This window comes from Balaenoptera acutorostrata, chromosome 16, assembly GCF_949987535.1.
Source record: "Balaenoptera acutorostrata chromosome 16, mBalAcu1.1, whole genome shotgun sequence".
Taxonomy (NCBI): Eukaryota; Metazoa; Chordata; class Mammalia; order Artiodactyla; family Balaenopteridae; genus Balaenoptera; species Balaenoptera acutorostrata.
Window position 1 is genome coordinate 63,975,718 of NC_080079.1, and position 18,059 is coordinate 63,993,776.

General features: G+C 54.4%; 1 protein-coding gene across 5 annotated transcripts in view; it reads right to left on the bottom strand.

Annotated features, from left to right (window-relative positions):
- Window positions 1-17,760, bottom strand: part of ADAMTS14 (ADAM metallopeptidase with thrombospondin type 1 motif 14) — a 92,209-nt gene extending 74,449 nt beyond the window's left edge. For all 5 annotated transcript variants that reach the window (XM_057531366.1, XM_057531362.1, XM_057531363.1 and 2 more), the window contains exons 1-2: window positions 17,387-17,760; window positions 15,245-15,687 (exon numbers count right to left, since the gene is read on the bottom strand). In XM_057531366.1, the coding sequence (XP_057387349.1) occupies window positions 15,245-15,687; window positions 17,387-17,468 (525 nt within the window). In that variant the 5' untranslated portion in view covers window positions 17,469-17,760. The remainder of the gene's footprint in view (window positions 1-15,244; window positions 15,688-17,386) is intronic.
- Between the last annotated feature and the right edge of the window lie 299 nt (window positions 17,761-18,059).

Sequence of the window (18,059 nt, forward strand, 5' to 3'; positions counted from 1 at the left end):
GACACTAACAAGTGTTGACAGGGATGTGGAGAAATTGGAACCCTCATACATTGCTGGTGGGAATGTAAAATGATGCAGCTACTTAGGAAAACAGTCTGGCAGTTCCACAAAATATTAAACAGAGTTTCCACATGAGCCAGCAATTCCACTTGGTATAAACTCAAGAGAAATGAAAACATAAGTCTACACAAAAACCTTTACACAAATGTTCACTGCAGCATTACTTACAGCAGCCAAGAAGTGGAAACAACCCAAATGCCCATCAGCAGATGAATGGATAAACAAAATGTGGTGTGTCCATACAATGGAATGTTATTTAGCCATAAAAAAGAAAGAAATGCTGAAAAATACTACAACATAGGTGAATCTTGAAAACATTATGCTAAGTGAAAGAAGCCAGTCACAAAAGGCCACATATTATACAATTCCATTCATTTGAAACTCTAGAATAGGGCAATTTATAGAGACAGAAGATAGATTAGCGGTTGCCGGGGGCTGGAGTAACGGATCCCAGCTGGGGGGTGGCAAGAGGGGGTGGAGAGAGGGGGCAGAGAGAGGCGGCGGCGATAGCTAAAGGACACAGAGCTTCTTTTTGAGATAGTGAAAATGTTCTAAAATTGAACATGGTGATAATTACACAACTCTGGGCATATAATAAAAATCCACTGAATCGCACACTCTAAATGGGTGACTTAACATGGTATGTGAATCTCAATAAAGCTGTTAGATGACACACACACAGGGAGATAAGAGATAGGCACGGAGATGACACATATGCACAGGAACAAGAGACACACATGCACCCAGATGACACACAAAGGGATGACACACACACAGACAACACACAAGCAGGCAGACAACACACATGCACTCAGACGACACACATGCATGAGGCGCACAGGCTGCCCGCTACCATGGAAGCGTGAGTCAGCACGGCTGGGATGAAAGCCTGCGGACGCTGAGATTCCACATAATTCAAACCTGATGTGGAAGCCCCAAGCCACAGGAGCTCTGCTGGAGGCTGGGCTGCCAAGGCCTGGGCCCAAGCCAAGGAGAGTCCAAAAGCTGATTCATGCCGAGCTGCAGCCTTGGGGACAGGCAGGAGGAAGGAGCCCTCGGAGGACGGAGCCGAGAACCGCCAGGTTTGTCCTCAAAGGGCAACAGACACCCCACACGGGCGCAGCAGAAATCCCAGAAGGCCCTGAGGCTCAGAAGAATCACGGGAAGTGGAGAGCCTCCACCAGCTGGAGGCAGTTACCTGGGATGAACGCTTGCTGGCTCAGCCCACTTCCCAGGGTCATGACCTCTGCAGGCCCCACACCCTGGGAGGTGCTGGGTGAAAGGCTACTGGGGCCTTGGTGGGCCCAGCCCATTTGTAGCAAAGATTCTTCTCAGGGGAGAAGCAGCATGGGGCGTGTGCTGGGTAAATGCAGAGACCCTAAAGCCAGAATCCCTGGGTCCTGCTACTCTCAAACCATGGAATCTTGGACAAGTTACTAAACATCCCTGTGCTTCAGGTTATAAGGGTACTGATCCTGTGGGTTGCTCGGAGAAACATACATAGAGCACCGAGAGCTGGCAGCAAGTGCTGTGTAAGTGTCTGAGTTTGCTGCTGTGATTATCACGACCAAAATTCAAAGTGTGCCAGTGGCTCATGAAGGGAGTGCTGGGAGCAACATTCTGGAACCATGGATGGTTTGCCCCTAAGTCCTGGCTCCACTGCAACCTGGCTTTGACCTGCTCAGATCCCCTGTCTGTACACGGGAAGAAATCCCTGAGAAAAAAGTACCAGTGGTTAAGCATCATTAAGGGGAAAAGTCCTTACCAAGAAAAGACTGATTCACAGGAATTGTCAATGTGAGAAAGAACACGGGCAAACCAAAGCCTGGTGGAAATGCACCACCTGGGTGTGAACTTGTAGGCAATTTCCTTCTCTTTAAACATTTAGGTGTTTTCTAACTTTTCTATGATTCCCCTATCTGAAAAGGAAACCTGATTCTGCACAGAATGTCTGCCTGCTACAATAAGCAAGAAAAAATTGTATAACAATGATGTTAAAACAAAGTTTAAAAGAAGGAAACAAACCCAATGTAACCCTCCTTTTCTGTCATTCAACCTCCCTGCCAAGTGATGTAGCAGCTACACTTGGGAGTGAAATACCTGGGGCTCTGTCCCAGCCTGGACCCTTCCCAGCTGGGTGACACTCTCCAAGCCTCAGTTTCCATGCCTGAAACGAAATGAAATTACATAATGAAGGGGAAATGCCCCCTGCTGAGGCCTGGCCCACAGCAGGTGTGTGGCCTTTTCCTTTCTTTCTTTCTTCGGACTGGCTCTCCTGGTCCCCCAACTTTTCCGTCAAACACAAAGTAGACTTTTCCAGGAGGCTACAGCAGTGGGTCTTACCCCTAGATGTCCATTAGGATCACCTGGGGAATCTGCAGACTGACTGACGCCCAGGCCACACCCCAGACGAATCACATTTAGGGAGATGGGGCAGCGGGGGCGGAGCGAGCATCAGTATTGTCTCAAAGCTGCCCAGGTGATTCTCATGTGCATCCAGGGCTAGGAATCCCTGGTCTCAATTCTAGAAGCTTCCAAATGGTGTAATGGTACTAAATGGAATGTTTAAGTGATCATCCATGTTTCACAAAGACAGAAGTATCAGCATCGGGTGTTCGACCAGAATTAGTCTGTCATAATACAGGAAATGGGCAAGAAAGACAGAGAGGGGACAAGAGAACAGTGAGTACACGCCCTGACCAAGGGGCTGCGGGGGTGGGGAAGGGGAGTCCGGACAGGCCGGGTGACTGCACACCTCTTACACCGTGAGCATCTCCCCGGGCTGAGCATGACCAAGGATCACCCGGACCACACGTGATTTGTGCCTTAGGTGCTATCTTAGAACCTAGCCACCCCCTGCCCTTAAGGTGCCACTCCACCGTGAGTGAAGAGGAATTCGCCAAAATTGCCCTGAGCTGGGTGGGTCTGAGAGGTGGGGAGGGAGGCTGTGATCTACCGGGCGGCCAGTGGGCAATGATGTCACAGCCCTCCCAGCTGGGAGCCCACCGTGCAGAGAGTGAGGACAATTACGAGCGACAGCTCTACGCTGCTGCTGCTGCAGGCGGCGAGCGAGTCTGTCCTCTGGCTCTGCGGGGAACGGAGCTGCTTAGGTCTTCCCGCAGCCCTTCTTCAGGCTTGGCAAATGTTCTTAAAGGAAGGGTGCTTGCTGTTTATGACACCCCTCCCTGCCCAGTGGCAGGGGTCCTGGCCCAGCGGCAGGGCGGGGCCTCACATGCAGGTGCTCAGAGAGTCCCCCTGTGCTGCCAGCCCCCACCCTGGAGCCCAGCCAGAGTCAAGGGCAGACCTTGCCAGGCTGGCAGCCACCATTAATTTCCATTCCCCACGCCCAGGAGCCAAGTGGCTCTGAGGCTTCCCCCCTCAGTCACCACCACGGACGGCCCACCAAGCTTGGGCTGGGAGCTCCACCTGACTCCCTGCTTGGCCCAAAGTCCCGGCAGCAGCGGAGGCTTCAAGACAAGGAGACAGGAAGCAGCCCTCAAACGCCAGGAGGCGGTGTAGCTGCCAGGCCCCGAGCTGGGGAACGGTTCCCCGCCTCAAGGCCTGAACCCTACAGCTCAGAAGCAAGCCAGGGGACAGTGGGGTGGCTCCAGGAAAGGGTGCGGCCAGTCCTGCCTGCAGCGGAGGGCTGGCCCCCAGCAGGTCACTTGTCCCAGCCAGGGCTCCCCTCTGATCCACCCTGACATCAGCCTGCCCCCAGAGGGCCCTGCAGAAGGCAGATGAGCACAGGAGAATGGAAAGATGAGTGGACCTAGATGCCCGAACCCCTGTGCCGGGCCCAGGTTTAACCCCACATGGGGGTCCTTACAACACATACCCCTCCAGGCATCGCTGCCCTCCTCTGCACACTGGGGACAAGTGGACAAAACCACATTGGCTGGAAAGCCACACCTGTGCACGCGGGCCTCCACGCCTTTGCCCTGCGGAGAGCTCTGCGGGATGCCCTTCCAGCCCAGCTCAAATGTCACCCCATCACCGCCCCCTCCTCCACGCCCCCAGTGGTTCTGGCGGGTGCTCTATCCCGCTCACATATGTCTGTCTGTCCCTCTTCCAGATGTGAGCTTCTCCACAAGAGCACAAGTACCGATCCACAACACAGGACCAACTTCTGAACAAAAGCACCTTCGGCCAACATCCTCAGGTCCAAGTCTCCAAAATGAACCCCCTTGGGCATACCACCCTTAATGAGAGTCCTCTCCCACAAAACACGGCTGTGGCTTAGGGGACAGCCTCGGGACTGTGAATTATGAGGTGACAAAATATCAAGCACTCAACAAGCCCTCTTTGGGCTGGAGGAGCGAATTCAGAGTGTGGGCTCCTGCCAACCTCAAGGGGCGGAAATTAACTTCTGCTGTGGGGCGCGGTGGCCTGGGGGTACGAATGTTTTCTGGACACATCAAAGGTATAAATATTTGGCTGGCTTAAAAGCAAAAACTGACAAAGGGCTTCAAGCAACCCGTTGGGAACAGGGTTTGCATTCAGAGCGACCAGGTCCTAACAAACACTCCCACATTCAGAGGTTTCTCTAAAAGGGCCTGATCTACTGCCCCCTCAGCCGTGTCATGGAAAGCAGAAGAAAAGGAGAGTGCAGGGTTTTAATGTTCCATGTCAAGTGATGTGTGCATAATGGCAACCCACGGCCCTGCAAAATTCTGAAAATGGAAAAAACAGCAGCAATGGTGACTTGGAGCTGAGAAGCACCAGAAGGTTTCATTTGAGCTTCAAATCCTGCTCACTGGGATGCTGGCATTTGTTTTCTCTTTCCAGGTTTCCCAGTCTTCAGGAGGACATCGACACGCAGAAGTTGAGCTGTCCAGCCTCGTAAACACCTCCACTCGGCACCCAGGCCCAAGGACTCCCAGGACGCCCCTAACAAGGCAACTGATGGACCAATCCCTTCAGTGTTTGTGCTCTGAAGTCGTTGCCATGGCCACCGAGGCCCTGGCCGTTACAGAGTTTATGACCTCGAGGAACGATTCGCGTCTAGTAACTCAGGAGAAGCTGCACGGGATTGTGGGGGGAGCACTGGACTGGGAGTCAGGGACCTGGACCCCACTGGCCCTGACAGTCGCCCACTGTGTGACCCTGGGTGAGTCTTTTCCCTTCCCTGAGCCTCAGCTTCCTTGTCTGGAAAGTGAGAAGGGGACGGAGAGGCCCCCAAAACCTCTTCCAGTCATAGCTGAGTTAGGGTGAACTTTGGCAGTGATGCTGAGCTGAGATTCACCGCCGGAGGTGTTCATAACAGGAGGGTTATTTGTGCTGATACGGAGTTCCCTGGCGCTGCCAGGGATGAGGCCGCCTACGAATAGTACTGCTGCTGTTGTTCTTCTTATTGTTGTTCTTGTTGTTTCTAAGGCTTTAAAGGCAGGAAAAGGCCCACATGCTGAAAACAGAAGGCCAGGCCTGGCGGATGATTTGGGAACTTTCCACTGCAAGGTCCGGGGAATGCGGAAATTCCCCAGGTCCTCACCAAAAGCCCACTCCCGGGCCTGGACCACACTGAGGCTGGAAGGCAGGTGGAAGGCAAGCACAGCCCCCACCCCACTCACCAGCCCACGGAGCAGCCCAGAGGCCACCCTCCCTCCAGCCAGCCCGAAGATGCCAGGGAAGTAAAATAAAACCAGCTCCTAGACCAGCCCTCCCTGGAATGGGAGGCCGGCTCTGCTCGGAGGGAGCAGCAGTGAGGTGATGTCTGGCTTCTATTCCATATCATAAATAAGTTATTAACCCAGAGCAGACAGCAAGGCACAGCCGTGGGGAAACTAGGGAAGTGAAACTGCAAGATCAGACCGCCTCGAAGATTGGAAAACCACCCAGGATCCAGACCCTGGGCCACTCAGACTGAGGCCCTGATGCGATGGGGCCTTCTGGGAAGCAAGAGCACTATAATGGGTGTCCAGGGGTCTGGAAACAAACCCACTGTGGAACCTGCCTCAGTTTCTATATTTATACCAAGAGATAACAATAATAACAGCAAATGCTACCATTTATTGTTCTGGACACTGTGGCAGCACTTTTAAGTGCCTGATTTCTAATCAACAAAACTACAAGGTAGGAACACCCACTTTACAGATACAGAAACTGAGGCTCAGAGAGGTCGAGCCACTTGCCTAGGATCAGTATGGGAGAACGATTGCAAAGATGGCTGCAACAATTCCTCCTGTCTCTGCTCCCATGCCTCTTTGAAATGAGGTAGGGTCCATTCCTCCACTCTTGGAAAATCTAGTCTGGCCTTGTGGCTCGCTTTGACCAATAGAATGCACAGAAGCAACATTATGCAACTTCCAAGACTAGAAGATCTTCCTTACGAGATCTTGCAGCTCCCACTTTTACCCTCTTGGAATGCTACCCTGAGACTGCCGTAAAAGAAGCTGGTCTTACCTACTGGAGGATGTGAGGCCACAGACAGGAGAACTGAGGCTGCCCAGCCAACAGCCAGCACCAATGCCGGATGTGTGAATGAGGTCAGCCTGTACCTTCCAGCCTCGCCAACTGTCCAGGGAGCAACCGGCAGAGGAATCACCCAGCCAACCAACAGAATTGTGGAAAAAATATGCTGTTGTTTTAAGTTCAGCAGTTTTAGGCTGGTCTGCTTCACAGCTGTGGATAACTGATACAGTCACTCAGTTTCCCCACACTACCTATCTCCCCAGGAAAACCTGTGCTCCCGCCTCCTGGGATCTGGTTGGGGTCAAGGCACCCCATGCTGACTGCTGCTCCTGCCTGCAGCCCCCAGACCACAGCCCCACAAGCAGGAAGTGACCACGGAGGACATACTCTATGAAGTGTAAGAAGGGCTGCAGGCCACTTTCTACCTGAAGACCCACAGTCACCCTGGTGTGGCAGGTCAGAAGCTCCCTTTTTCTCCAAGAAGACAATTTCTTGTTTTCGTTATAGAAACATAAATTCTACAAAGGACTGAAGGCTTCTCAGGGAACTGGGTTACCTGAATAGCAAACGTGATGAAGCTGGTTGCACCCTCGCAGAGGATGCGAGCTCTGGAGACAGAAGCTCGCCAGTAAAGGGCACACTGAGGGCAGGAAAGCAAACAGCCTCGCCTCACCCACCGGCTCAGGCCCACGGGGCATGGGTGCCTGGAGCACACACTGGGACACGCACCCGGGGGCAGCGTGCGCAGCTGACCTGCAGGGCTTGCCGGGCGCGCAGGAGGCCAAGTGGCACTGCGAGTGCCATGTGTCATCCATCGCTGGCCTAGGAGCAGACAGACAGCCACAGAGAGAAGGACAGGCCCGCTGTCCCTCCCCATCTGACAGAGGTGAGAAGATGCAAACGTGAGCTTTATGCCGCCTCTGAATGGGAGCCCTCCACGTTCCCTTTCCCGGTCCATCAGCCCACCCAACATCCACTGAGGGCCTGCCCTGTGGCAGGTGCCAGGGTCATAGAGACAAACAGGTGACTAAGCTCAGACCCTGCCCTTTGAGAGCCCAATGGGAATGTTCCAGGGGAAGAATGCAAACGGCGGTGAGAAGCAAGTTGCAGCCTGAGAAAAAAAATGAACAGGCCTGGAGGAGGTTGGGAGGAATGGGCTCTGCCTGCCCAGCTAAAGGCCCAGAGACCCCTCTGGGGTCGTAAAGCAGAAAGCTGGTGTGCTCTTGACTTCCTCTCCTCTTCTTTCCCGCTCCCATCCCCTCAGACCCAGTGGACTCAACCAATAAATCCACACCATTTAATAGCGACGGTTGAAGCATATCGGGCACTGTGCTAATAAAGCCCTTTGCACACATAACAACTCTTATGAAGTGACTAATATTATCCCCACTTTACAGATGAGGAAACTGAAGCACAGAGAGGCTTAGTTATTGCCCAAGGCCACACAGCATGAAAAAGCCAAGGTTGGGATTTCAACCCAGGCAGTCTGGTTGCAGGGGTCATGCTCTCATCCCCTGCACTGCTCACTGGCAAGTTAAGGTCTCCAGCTAAGAGCCCTGCTGCATTGGGCCCACACACTGTCTTAAAATATAGAACACTTTGCTTAAAAATCCATATTTCTGATTTCTCCCTTAAAATTCTCAAATGCAATACCAGATTGGCAGTCCCTTTAAACAGGAATTTGCCGCTGTCCCACCTCTCCCCTAGTACCTGGCCCTCTTCCCTTGAGCTAATCCCTGCTCCTAGAGGCAGCTGAAGTCCCGACCTCCTGTGTACCGTGAACCCAGCCCTGTGCTAGGCATGCAGAGAAATGCAAAAATTTAAGACAGTTCCTGACTTCTGGGAACTGGGTGGCCAAGATGGGGGATGCCTCAAGCAGAGGGAAGGGAAGGCACCGTGGGAGGTGTGAACAGCATGAGCAAAGGCATGGGCTGCAAAGTGAGGTGCAAACACACCAGGCTGGCTGGGGAGGGGTAAGGGTCTGCAGGGCAGGATCCACCATCGAGGCTGGAGAGGCAGGTGGAGCAAGGAGACGAGCTCTGCACCAGTGCGGGGCCAGACATCCCCCGCCCCTCCCAGGGTTGTCGGCACAGATGTGTAAGGGCAGGCAGCCCGCAGGCCACGATGTATGGGGACAGGTCTGCCGGGCAGTTGGGTGAGGGCACCTCTGAAACTCCAGGCCTCACACTCCACATCCCAGGGCAGGCACAGACAGCAAGGCAGAGCCGGGTGCTTGCCAAGGAGCTGCCAGGAAAGCTCACTCACTCCCTAGACATCATGGAGCAACCCCGGGGCAAGGACAGATATTGGCACAAAGACACCGATGAGCCCCAGGCAAATCTGCTACAATAGCACTGCGCCAGCATGCAGCTGGAAGGATTAGCATCTTCCCCAAATACTAAAGTGACTCCTGCTTACAAACCTCCCATGGCTCCCTATGGCCACAGGGGCAAATCTAAGTCCACAGTGAGGCAGAGCTTCTCCAAACTACATTTTCATCGCCCCCCTTTCCCGTGGAGAGCTGAGATGACTTGCCATTTCCTGAATCCTGCAAAGACATAGGATTTCCTTCCCTGCGAATGCCTAAAATTCCTACCTCTTGGCTTTAAAAGCTCCTATTGATGCTTTTATACCCAGCCCAAATGTCCCCTCCGCTGGGAAGCCTTCCCTGAGCACCTCTCCTTCTCAGTACGCACCTCCAGGCCACCTACCAAGTGCATTACGCTTCCCTGCCTTCCTACACAACACTGATATTTAGTGTGATCAGTCTTGTTTCATGCTGTCTACTGTGCATACCGGCCTTCTTTAAACCATGGGTTCTGGAGCACAGGGAGAGAGGGGTGAGTTTCAACCCTGCATCCCCAGGAGCTGGTCAAGGGCCTGGCTGGGGGAAGGTGCCCACAGATTGTTAACAGAATGCTCCACTTGGCACCTCTCAGTACCCTCCTGCCCTGGAAGGAATGTGGGGTTATTACAGACCAGTCGTAATACACTCCCGTGCACTGAGCATGCACCATTTGGCCCATTCTGCAGAGAAAGCTGCCATAGCAGAGGGGGGGAGGGGCCTGGCCAACCCGGGAACCAGAGGTGGCCTCGGGCTCACATCAGAGAGCACTGATAATCTACCTACTGTTGCAGTACAAGGGACTCCAGCAATACTTTTAGTATTTCTCACCATTAATGATAACTGTAATTACTATAGTAATTACTATAAAAAAGTAATAAATATTACTATTAATAATCCCCATTTTTTAAGGCCCCACCATATACCAGACCCTTCACTTTTTTACATTTTCTTATTTAATCCTCTGAACAGCCCTATAGACGGTTGTTCTCCTCTCCTCCTTACAGATGAGGAATCCCAAGCACAGAGAGATTTAGAAACTTATTCAAGGTCACACAGCTAGTCTGTACTAGAGTAGAGAGACTCCACAATTTCTGCCACCCTAGACTGTTTCCGAATTATGACTAAAAATGCCTGTCATGGGGCTTTCTATGGGCCAGGCCCTACTGGTAACAGCTTTACTGAAACATAATTCATATACATACAATTCACCCATTTAAAGTGCAGAATGTTTGTATATGTATATGTATAACTGATTCACTTTGCTGTACACCTGAAACACAACATTGTAAATCAACTCTACTCCAATAAAAAAATTTCTTTTTTAAATTAAAAAAAAATAAAGTGCAGAATGTAATGGCTTTTCGTCTCTGCATAAAGCTGTGCAACCACCACCGCAATTAACGTTAGGACGTTTCATCACCCCACAGAGAAACCCCGGGCCATTTAAACTGTCAGTCCCCAACACACACACCCTCCACCTGGCATCTTAATTCCATTTTAAAGACAAAAGGACTGAGGCTCAGAGAGCCGCTGGGACTTGCACACCATTGGGCAGAGGCTAGGAAGCAGAGCTGGGACGCAGCCTCCCCTGCCCTCCCCCCATACCGCCTGCCAGGGGTCTACTCTGTAACCCGTTCAAAATGCACGTTCTGCAGAGGGTGGAAAACAGAACCAGATGGTGACAAATCTTACACGTGCGGCTGCTTCCACGCCAGGCCCGTGACTCACAGAGGCACTGAGGGCAAAGAGGGGGGGACGTGACGCCTCCCAGCCCCCGTGACCCCAGTGCAGGGGCAGCGAGGCCCAGGAGCCCGGGAGACAGAGGTAGAAGCAGGGCAAGTGGCCTTCAGGAGGCTGGCAGCCTGGGCTCCTGATGGTATGCAGGGGTCCCACTCTGCTGATCTCATTCCTGCACCCCACAACCCCTCCAGGACCCACAAAGTAGTGCCCTCCCCGCCCAGGCCTCCATGTGCCTCTCAGGACTTCAAACCACAACTGCTAGCAGAGAGTCTGTTCTGCTCCTGGCCCCAGCCAGGGGACCTGAGATGACCCAGGCCCTCCCTGCCCACAGGCCCTGAGGTTTCAGGTCACAGGAACATTGCGGGGACTGCCACGTTGATTGGCCGGGATCCCCAGGGGAGGCTCTGCAGAGTAGACCAGCAGGCTGCCACTGCTGCCTGGGTGCATTCCCAATCCGGGACCCCCGTGTCTGACAGCTGCCCCCAACCCCAGAGGAAACACTCTGCAAGTACGACTGGGCCTCCCCACATCGCCTATTTCCTTCCCCCAAACACCCACAAGCCTGTTCTGGGTCAGTAGTTCTCTCTGCGGGCGAAGGGCCTGGCACTTTCTTTCATGTTTATAATGTCTGAACAATTTTGAGCCAATGCCACCTCCTCCAGGAGCCTTCCCTGATGCCCTAACCAAAACAAACGGGTCCTCCCGCTGCTGCCTCACACAGGATTGTAATCTGTCTGCTTTTATGTCTGGTTTCCCATTATCCTCCAGACTCATCTAGGGCAGGGGTCCTGGCTTCCTCATTCCTGGTCCCCCCCGCCGACCCCCTCCCCGACTACGACACACCAGGCCTTCCAGCAGAGCAGGTGGGAAGTGAGATAAAGTGCCCATTCCTCAGTGTCAGGCATGAATTAACCGCCGTGCACAGAACCCGCCCAGTGTCTGTCCCGGTGCCCGTGGTGACTGACTCTGTGGGATGGCAGGAGAAGTGGAAGAGATCATGGTCACTGCTCCCACTGCAGGTTCCAGCTGGAAAGGAGGATCGAGTCCTCAGTTTAGACACAGCACTTCTCACCAGAGCAGCTAAAGTCCAAACGGCTGCAAGTCTGTCCACACAGAGGAGGGTTTGTTCAGACCGTCTTCCAACTGGAAGGTCTGCTAAGCCATGAGGGCCAAGCTCAGGATTGGTGTCTTTCCTCTCTGCACCTGCAGCCCCGCCCAGGCCTGGCAGGAGCAGACCCAGGACCCGCCAGGAAGGGGCAGTCAACTACAGATTTACAGTGGCCTGGCTTCAAGCTCCTCCAGCAAGGTCTGCCCTGTGTCACAAAGTACCAAAGCCAGAGCTAGAAGGTGCTCTGAGCTCATCCATTACAGGCTCCATGATACACCCAGGAGGCAAGGGAGGCCCAGAGAAGGAGGGCAGCTTGCCCAGGATCACACAGTCATGGCTCCCAACTCCCAGCCCAGACTCTTCTCAGATAACAGGCTGCTGCTTCCCTGCCCTGGGCCCCGTCTCCTATCCTGCCCTTCCTTCAAGGTCAGACCAAGGCCCACCTGCCCAGTGTCTTCTAGGATCACCTCCCCGGCCCCGTCCAGCATGGTGCTCCCTCACTGGCAAGCTCTTTCCTCTGCCCAGAACACCCTACCCACCCTCTGGCCCCAACAAACTTCTATTCATCCTTCAAGACCCAGTTCAAATATTATCTTCTCTAAGACAAAGATAATAATCACTCCCATTTACCAAGTAGCCATCCCTGCTGTGCTACGGAAAACCAAAAAGTTACTGTTGAAACTATTTGTGGGGTACCCCCTGCTTAGCACCCAAGTTCCTTGAGGACAGAGACCTGACTCTCTGCAAAGCAGGGTTACAACAATATCTGTGTACGCACTCATACAACTGAAGGGCTTTATAAACTATAAAGTCCTGTGCCAACGGAAGCTATATGTATTGATATTACCTTCACATCTCCTCCCCATGACTCAGTTTCCCCACTTACACGATGGATGAAGTTAATGAATGCACATGACAGTATATGTGCTGTGCCTGGGCTATGGCTATGGCTCGTGACTGTTGCTGTTATTATTTGTGTCACTTTCACTTGCTTACATCTCCCTGTGGACCTTGCCCATGGCCAGTGCTCAGTACGTATTTTTTTGGACTGAATGACTTCAGCATTTGAGACATGGAAGAAGATGGGGTTAAAACTCAGAGTCCACATAAAGATGCAGAGTTAAATCTTATCATCAGAAGGGCTACACTGTGGCCTTTGTATCCAAAGGTGGCTCAGCTGGGTGACAGTGAACAGCCCTTGCTCTCACGGGACACAGGGCAGTTTTCTGGAGTGGGCTGGATGTGAGGAAATCCCTGCCCTGGACAGAGAGCCTCTGTGCTGGGCTGTGGTCCCTGTCAGGGACCAGGTCAGGGAGACCCCTGAGAACTGGCCTTAGGGACTGGACTCTGGAGCCCAGGGCACAAGCAGGGTCCCAGCCCAGGAGGTCCAATTCTGCCTCTCACTAAACGCAGGGACCAGGCAAGCCACTCCCGGAGCCTCAGTTCCACTGCAGAACAGGCTTCCAGAAGCTCATCCATGGAGCCTCCGAGACCTGACCCAGCTTCTGCAAATGACACGTAGAATCGATTTCTGTCTGCCAGGGAGGAGTGAGTGCAGCCCCTCTTTGGACAAATGAGAAGAGTAAAGCCCAGAGAGGGGAAGTGACTTGCCCAGGTCACACAGCCAATGAGAACGTTTACTCAGAGGCCACCAAAAGTCAGCAACATCAGCTGAGCATCCAGTGACCACTTGTCAATGGCTGCTGAGCTGGTTCAATGATAAGAAGGTTTCCAGGGTGCAAAGGGTGTGGGCAGTTACATATTCATGGCGATGATCATCCACTCATGCCTTTGTTTAGGTCCCCGTGGACATTTATGGAGGTAGTCAAGGAAACGGGAGAACAGCTCTGTCACTGAACAGCTTACAGCCCATTTGGCTGATGACTTCAGGTCACCATGTCATTCAGCCCAAGCCACTGATGTGCACTGGTGCTTTCTATCTCTCCATCTGCACAGACACTGGATCTCTAGGTGATTCCTCACGTCACTTTGGATTTTCAACCAAAACTTGTGGCTACAGCACAGCGCTAGTCACAGGCTGAGGAGAGTCCCAGGACTGCTGAGCCAGGGCAGGATGGCGGCCAAGGCTCACCCTGGCACCAGGACAAGGTCTCAGCCTTCTCCAGCTATCCTTACAATCTGGGTTCCTCAAAGTCCGCTCCACGAACCCTCGCATTCCAGGTGATTCTGGTGCACACTCAACTCTGAAAACCAACCACTGCCTAGACCATTCCTCTCAATGGGGGCTCTAGTGCCTCCAATGGGGCAAAAATTGGTTCTTCGGGAGGCAAAAAATTTACTCTTTTCATAATAAAGCACAGATATACATAGAGTTTAAAAACAGATATTCAGCATAGCTGTGGTATTAAGGTCTCATTGGGGAGCAATTAGGGAAAAAATGTCTAAAAGGCTCCTCACGGGGATGATAACGAAAAAAAGATTGAGAAACCCTGGTCTAGACAAAGGCAGCCATGACATTCAGCAGGAGGACACCTCGTAAGGATGGGAAGATGGTAAGAAGTGTTCCCAGCCCTGCCAGTAAGGAAAGACCCCTCCCCTTACCATCCCCCCATCTGACTCATCCCTCTCTTAAAGCTCAAAGGCAGAGGGGCAAGCAGGTCCTTTCCTGGACATGTCAGCTCATGCCTGGCAAAGCAGAGACCATGAAAACAGTGCCCATCAAGGCCCTGGAGCTGATACACAGCAGACAGGGCAGCAAGGGGAGTGGGATCCAGCCTGAGTTGAGCACAGGAAGGAGAGAAGCCACCTGTGGCTTTCTGGTTTGCAACATGGCAGGGGGTTCCCTGTGCCTGGGAGGAGGGAGCAGGTCCTGAGAAAGGGAACTCAGATCAGAGAGCCACGGAGGAGCAGGCTGGCTTCGGGACCAGAGACAGTGGGGCACGAGGAAGGACACAGCAGTAAAAATAATAACAGCAGCTGATACCGACAGCCCTGACCATGTGCCAAGCAGGTGCCAACCACTGGCCGTGCTGCCTGGTGAGGTAGGTCATATTTTCATCACCAGCACATCAGCTCCAGGAGGGCAGGGGACTGTGTCTGTCTCAGGCACTGCCGTAGCCCCAGCGCCCGACTGGCACGTGGAGCGCGCACAGTAAATACGTGCAGAATGAATAAATCCCACTTCATGGGTAAGGGAAAGGACCACAAGAGGGCAAGTAACTTATCCAAAGTGACACGGCCAGCGAGCGGCACAGCCAGGACTCAACCCCAGCAGAGCCTGCCCTCCTCACGCCTGCGTGTGTCTGCACTCAGACCCCTGACAGGTGAGCCACGGTCCCGGTGTGTCAGTAGATGGTGAGGGGATGAACAGGATAAGGTACCATCCTATCTCGGCCACTTTACAGCTGGCACAGTATGAACCTGGTGGCCAAAGGGGCACGCGGGGCTCTCTCTGGAAAGCGGCGCAGCCCCTGACTTGGCCCAGACTGCAGGCTGTGCCCACAGGAATCCCAAACACACAGGAGCCAAGGACAAAACCATGTCGGTCTGGCTCGGTGAGGGCGACGGGGAGGAAAGGGGGAGGATGGGGGGTGCTGCTTGATGAAAGCCTTGTCCCTTACCAATCCGTCGCAGTTGCTGATGGCGACAGCTGCCCCTGGCATGCCCGTGACACCCCCGGTGTAGACACACTCCCTCTGCAAGGGCTGACGGAACAGCTCCCGAAAATCCTCCTGCCACTCCACCGAGGCTCCGGGCACCACCAGCCGCCGGTTGGGCCGCAGGTGTAAGTGCAGTTCCTCCCCAGAAACAGTGACGTTGAAGTAGAGGGAGGAGCGCCCCACCCTGGCAGGCTGCAAGGTCACTCCTTTGGGGCGCAGTGGGCTTCGAGCCACCCGCAGGTGACCGGAGTGTGACAGTGGTGCCGGTGGTCTGTCCACCTCTGTACTCCCTGAGGAGGCTGCTGGTGGCCCAGATACCACGTGGGAGAGGAAGCGTCCCTGAGAATCTGTGCTGCAGGGCACTGTCACACCATAGTCACTGAGCTTTCTTGAGAAGCGCAACTCTGTTGGAAATAAAGAAGAAGTTACTTCGGTGCCGTCTGGGCAGAGCTAAGCCGGAGAAGCTGGAAATCCCATGGGGGCAGGAAGGGCTCTGCAACCTTGACCGTCACCTTGGAGGAACCCCTTAGCCCAAGTTCATCTATTTCTCATCCAGTGCTTCCAGAGCCCCTGGATCTCTGCACTTGGATGATCGGTGTTCAAATTTGTAAACTGCTAGACACACATTGCACCCCATAGTCCCCAGGCCCTTGTTACAGCTAGCGTAGGAAAACAAATGATGCCAAACAGAGTCCTGTCACTCTAGCAACAAACCTTCCAAGCTTGGGCACTACAGTGGAAATTCCCCGAAAGCCCCCAGGGCAAAGAGGGATGGCTGGATGTGCCCAAACTCCCCAGTGCCCTGAAGTCACCAGCCCACCCCGGGGTAGGGCCCTCGTCACCAAGCTCCTGGAACACAGCTGGCAAAACAAACACACCTAGAAACTCAGGGCCTCCTGGGCACGTGTCAAGGAGAAAAGAGGAGCTGGAGAGGGAAGGGAGGGAATACAGGTTCTACATTTTTCCAAGTTTAGAAAGAAAACTTTTTTAAGCAGCACAGTGGCTGCCGAGATTTCTACATGGCCCAGCCCCAAGCCGGGTAAATATAGATCTTCAAAAATAAAAGGAGACGCAGGGGTGACCTGCCCACTCGGACTGAATTAAGTGTGAGGTCATGGCCCCATGCTCCAGGCTGCATGCCAGCAGCCCGTCCTCACACAGCTCTCGCTAAGCCCAGCCAGGCCGGGCAGGAATGACAGCTCCCTGGCTTCTAGGCCTAGTGATTCATGGATAGGAGTTAGGGAGGAATTTTCATTTCCAGGCAGCTCTATCTCTTGTGTCCCCAGCCCCCTTCACGGCACTGATAAAACCTAGAAAATGATGTGCCCTGAAAATCCCTCCTGCCCAAGGCAGTTATTGGAGGGCGGGAGGGAGATGACGAACTTTCCTCTGGTTTTACCCTTTGCAGCAGAACACCCCCAAGACTTCAGCTAGGGGGATCCTGTTTGGTCCATGAACAGAGCTCAAAGACAAGCAGGCACCCTGCCTGGAAATGACCAGAGCCCCCTCCCCATGCTCAGAGCCACCAGGAGGGCACCTCACACTGCAAAGTGAGGGTGGAGGGTGTCTGATCTGCGTGTGAGAGGCTGTCTGCACAGCACAGAGTGTGAGAATGCTGGGGGAGAGGGATGCATGTGTGTTTCTGTGCAGGAGCGTGAGTGCCCGGTGTTCACCGGGGGGTGGGGCAGCCACCTGCCAGCCTGATTCTTTGTGTGTGACAGATACTTGCACACATGTACACACATATGTGCACACATGCGTACAAGCTGGAGACAGAGAAGACACTGAGAGAAAGACACACAGGAGCGAAGACAGAGAGTGAGAGAGAAACACAGAGACCAAGAGACAGATACACAGCTTCTAAGAAAAGGCTCCTATCCTCAAGTGCTCTCCTGGGGTCTCTCCCTAGTCTTGTGCCAGAAAGGGAGAGAAATCCCCGGACAGCATCGGTGGCACTGGGGTAAGAAAAGAGAGCTCGGACCCAGCGTGCGCACAGCCTCCCACCCCCTCGAAAGCTGCCAGGCTCCTCGGGCACCCTCGGGCCACCCTGACCCGCGTGCACCCCGGACCCCGCGCGCCCCTGCGCGCCCTACCCGCACGCACCTGGGGTCCTGCTGCCCGCGTTGGCGCAGAGCGCACAGTGCAAGAGCAGCAGGAAGGACAGCCGCGCGCGGAGAGGAGCCATGTGGCCGCGCGGGCACGCGGGCCGGGAGGGCGCCGAGCCCCGAGCTCCGGGCTGCGAGCGAGGCTGGGGCGCGCTCGGGGCTCCGGCCGGCCTTCGCCTCCTCCGCCGCCTCCCGCCTCGCAGCCTCCAGCCTCCCGATCCCGGCCCCACGCGCGGCGTCGCCGTCTGGACCGCTGGCTCCAGGAGCCCGAGGTTGCCGGCGGGAGAGCGGAGCGGCCGACGCGCCAGCGCCCCCAGTGCCAACTGCTGGCGGGTCAGTCCGCCAGCGCCTTGACGCTCCGGGACGCTGCGGGAGCCGGGCAAGTGGACCGCGGGGCGGGCCGGGGGTGGGCACACTGGCGGGGCGGGGCGGGGCCGGGCGCGGGTCGGAGCTGGGGGCGCAGAGCGCCCGTGGGCGGGGCGCAGGGCGCGGATCGGAAGTGCCACGCGGAGCCCGAGCTGGGGCTTCGGGCGCCCTGGGCGAGTGTCCCCTCAGGCTCATGGGCTCCCCGGGAGTGATGGCCCTTACTTTCCTAGGCTCCTCCGCCCCACCCCCCTTTACTTGACTGCAGGGCCCAGTTTCCAGAGCTCCTGGGCCGATGGGATGTCCCA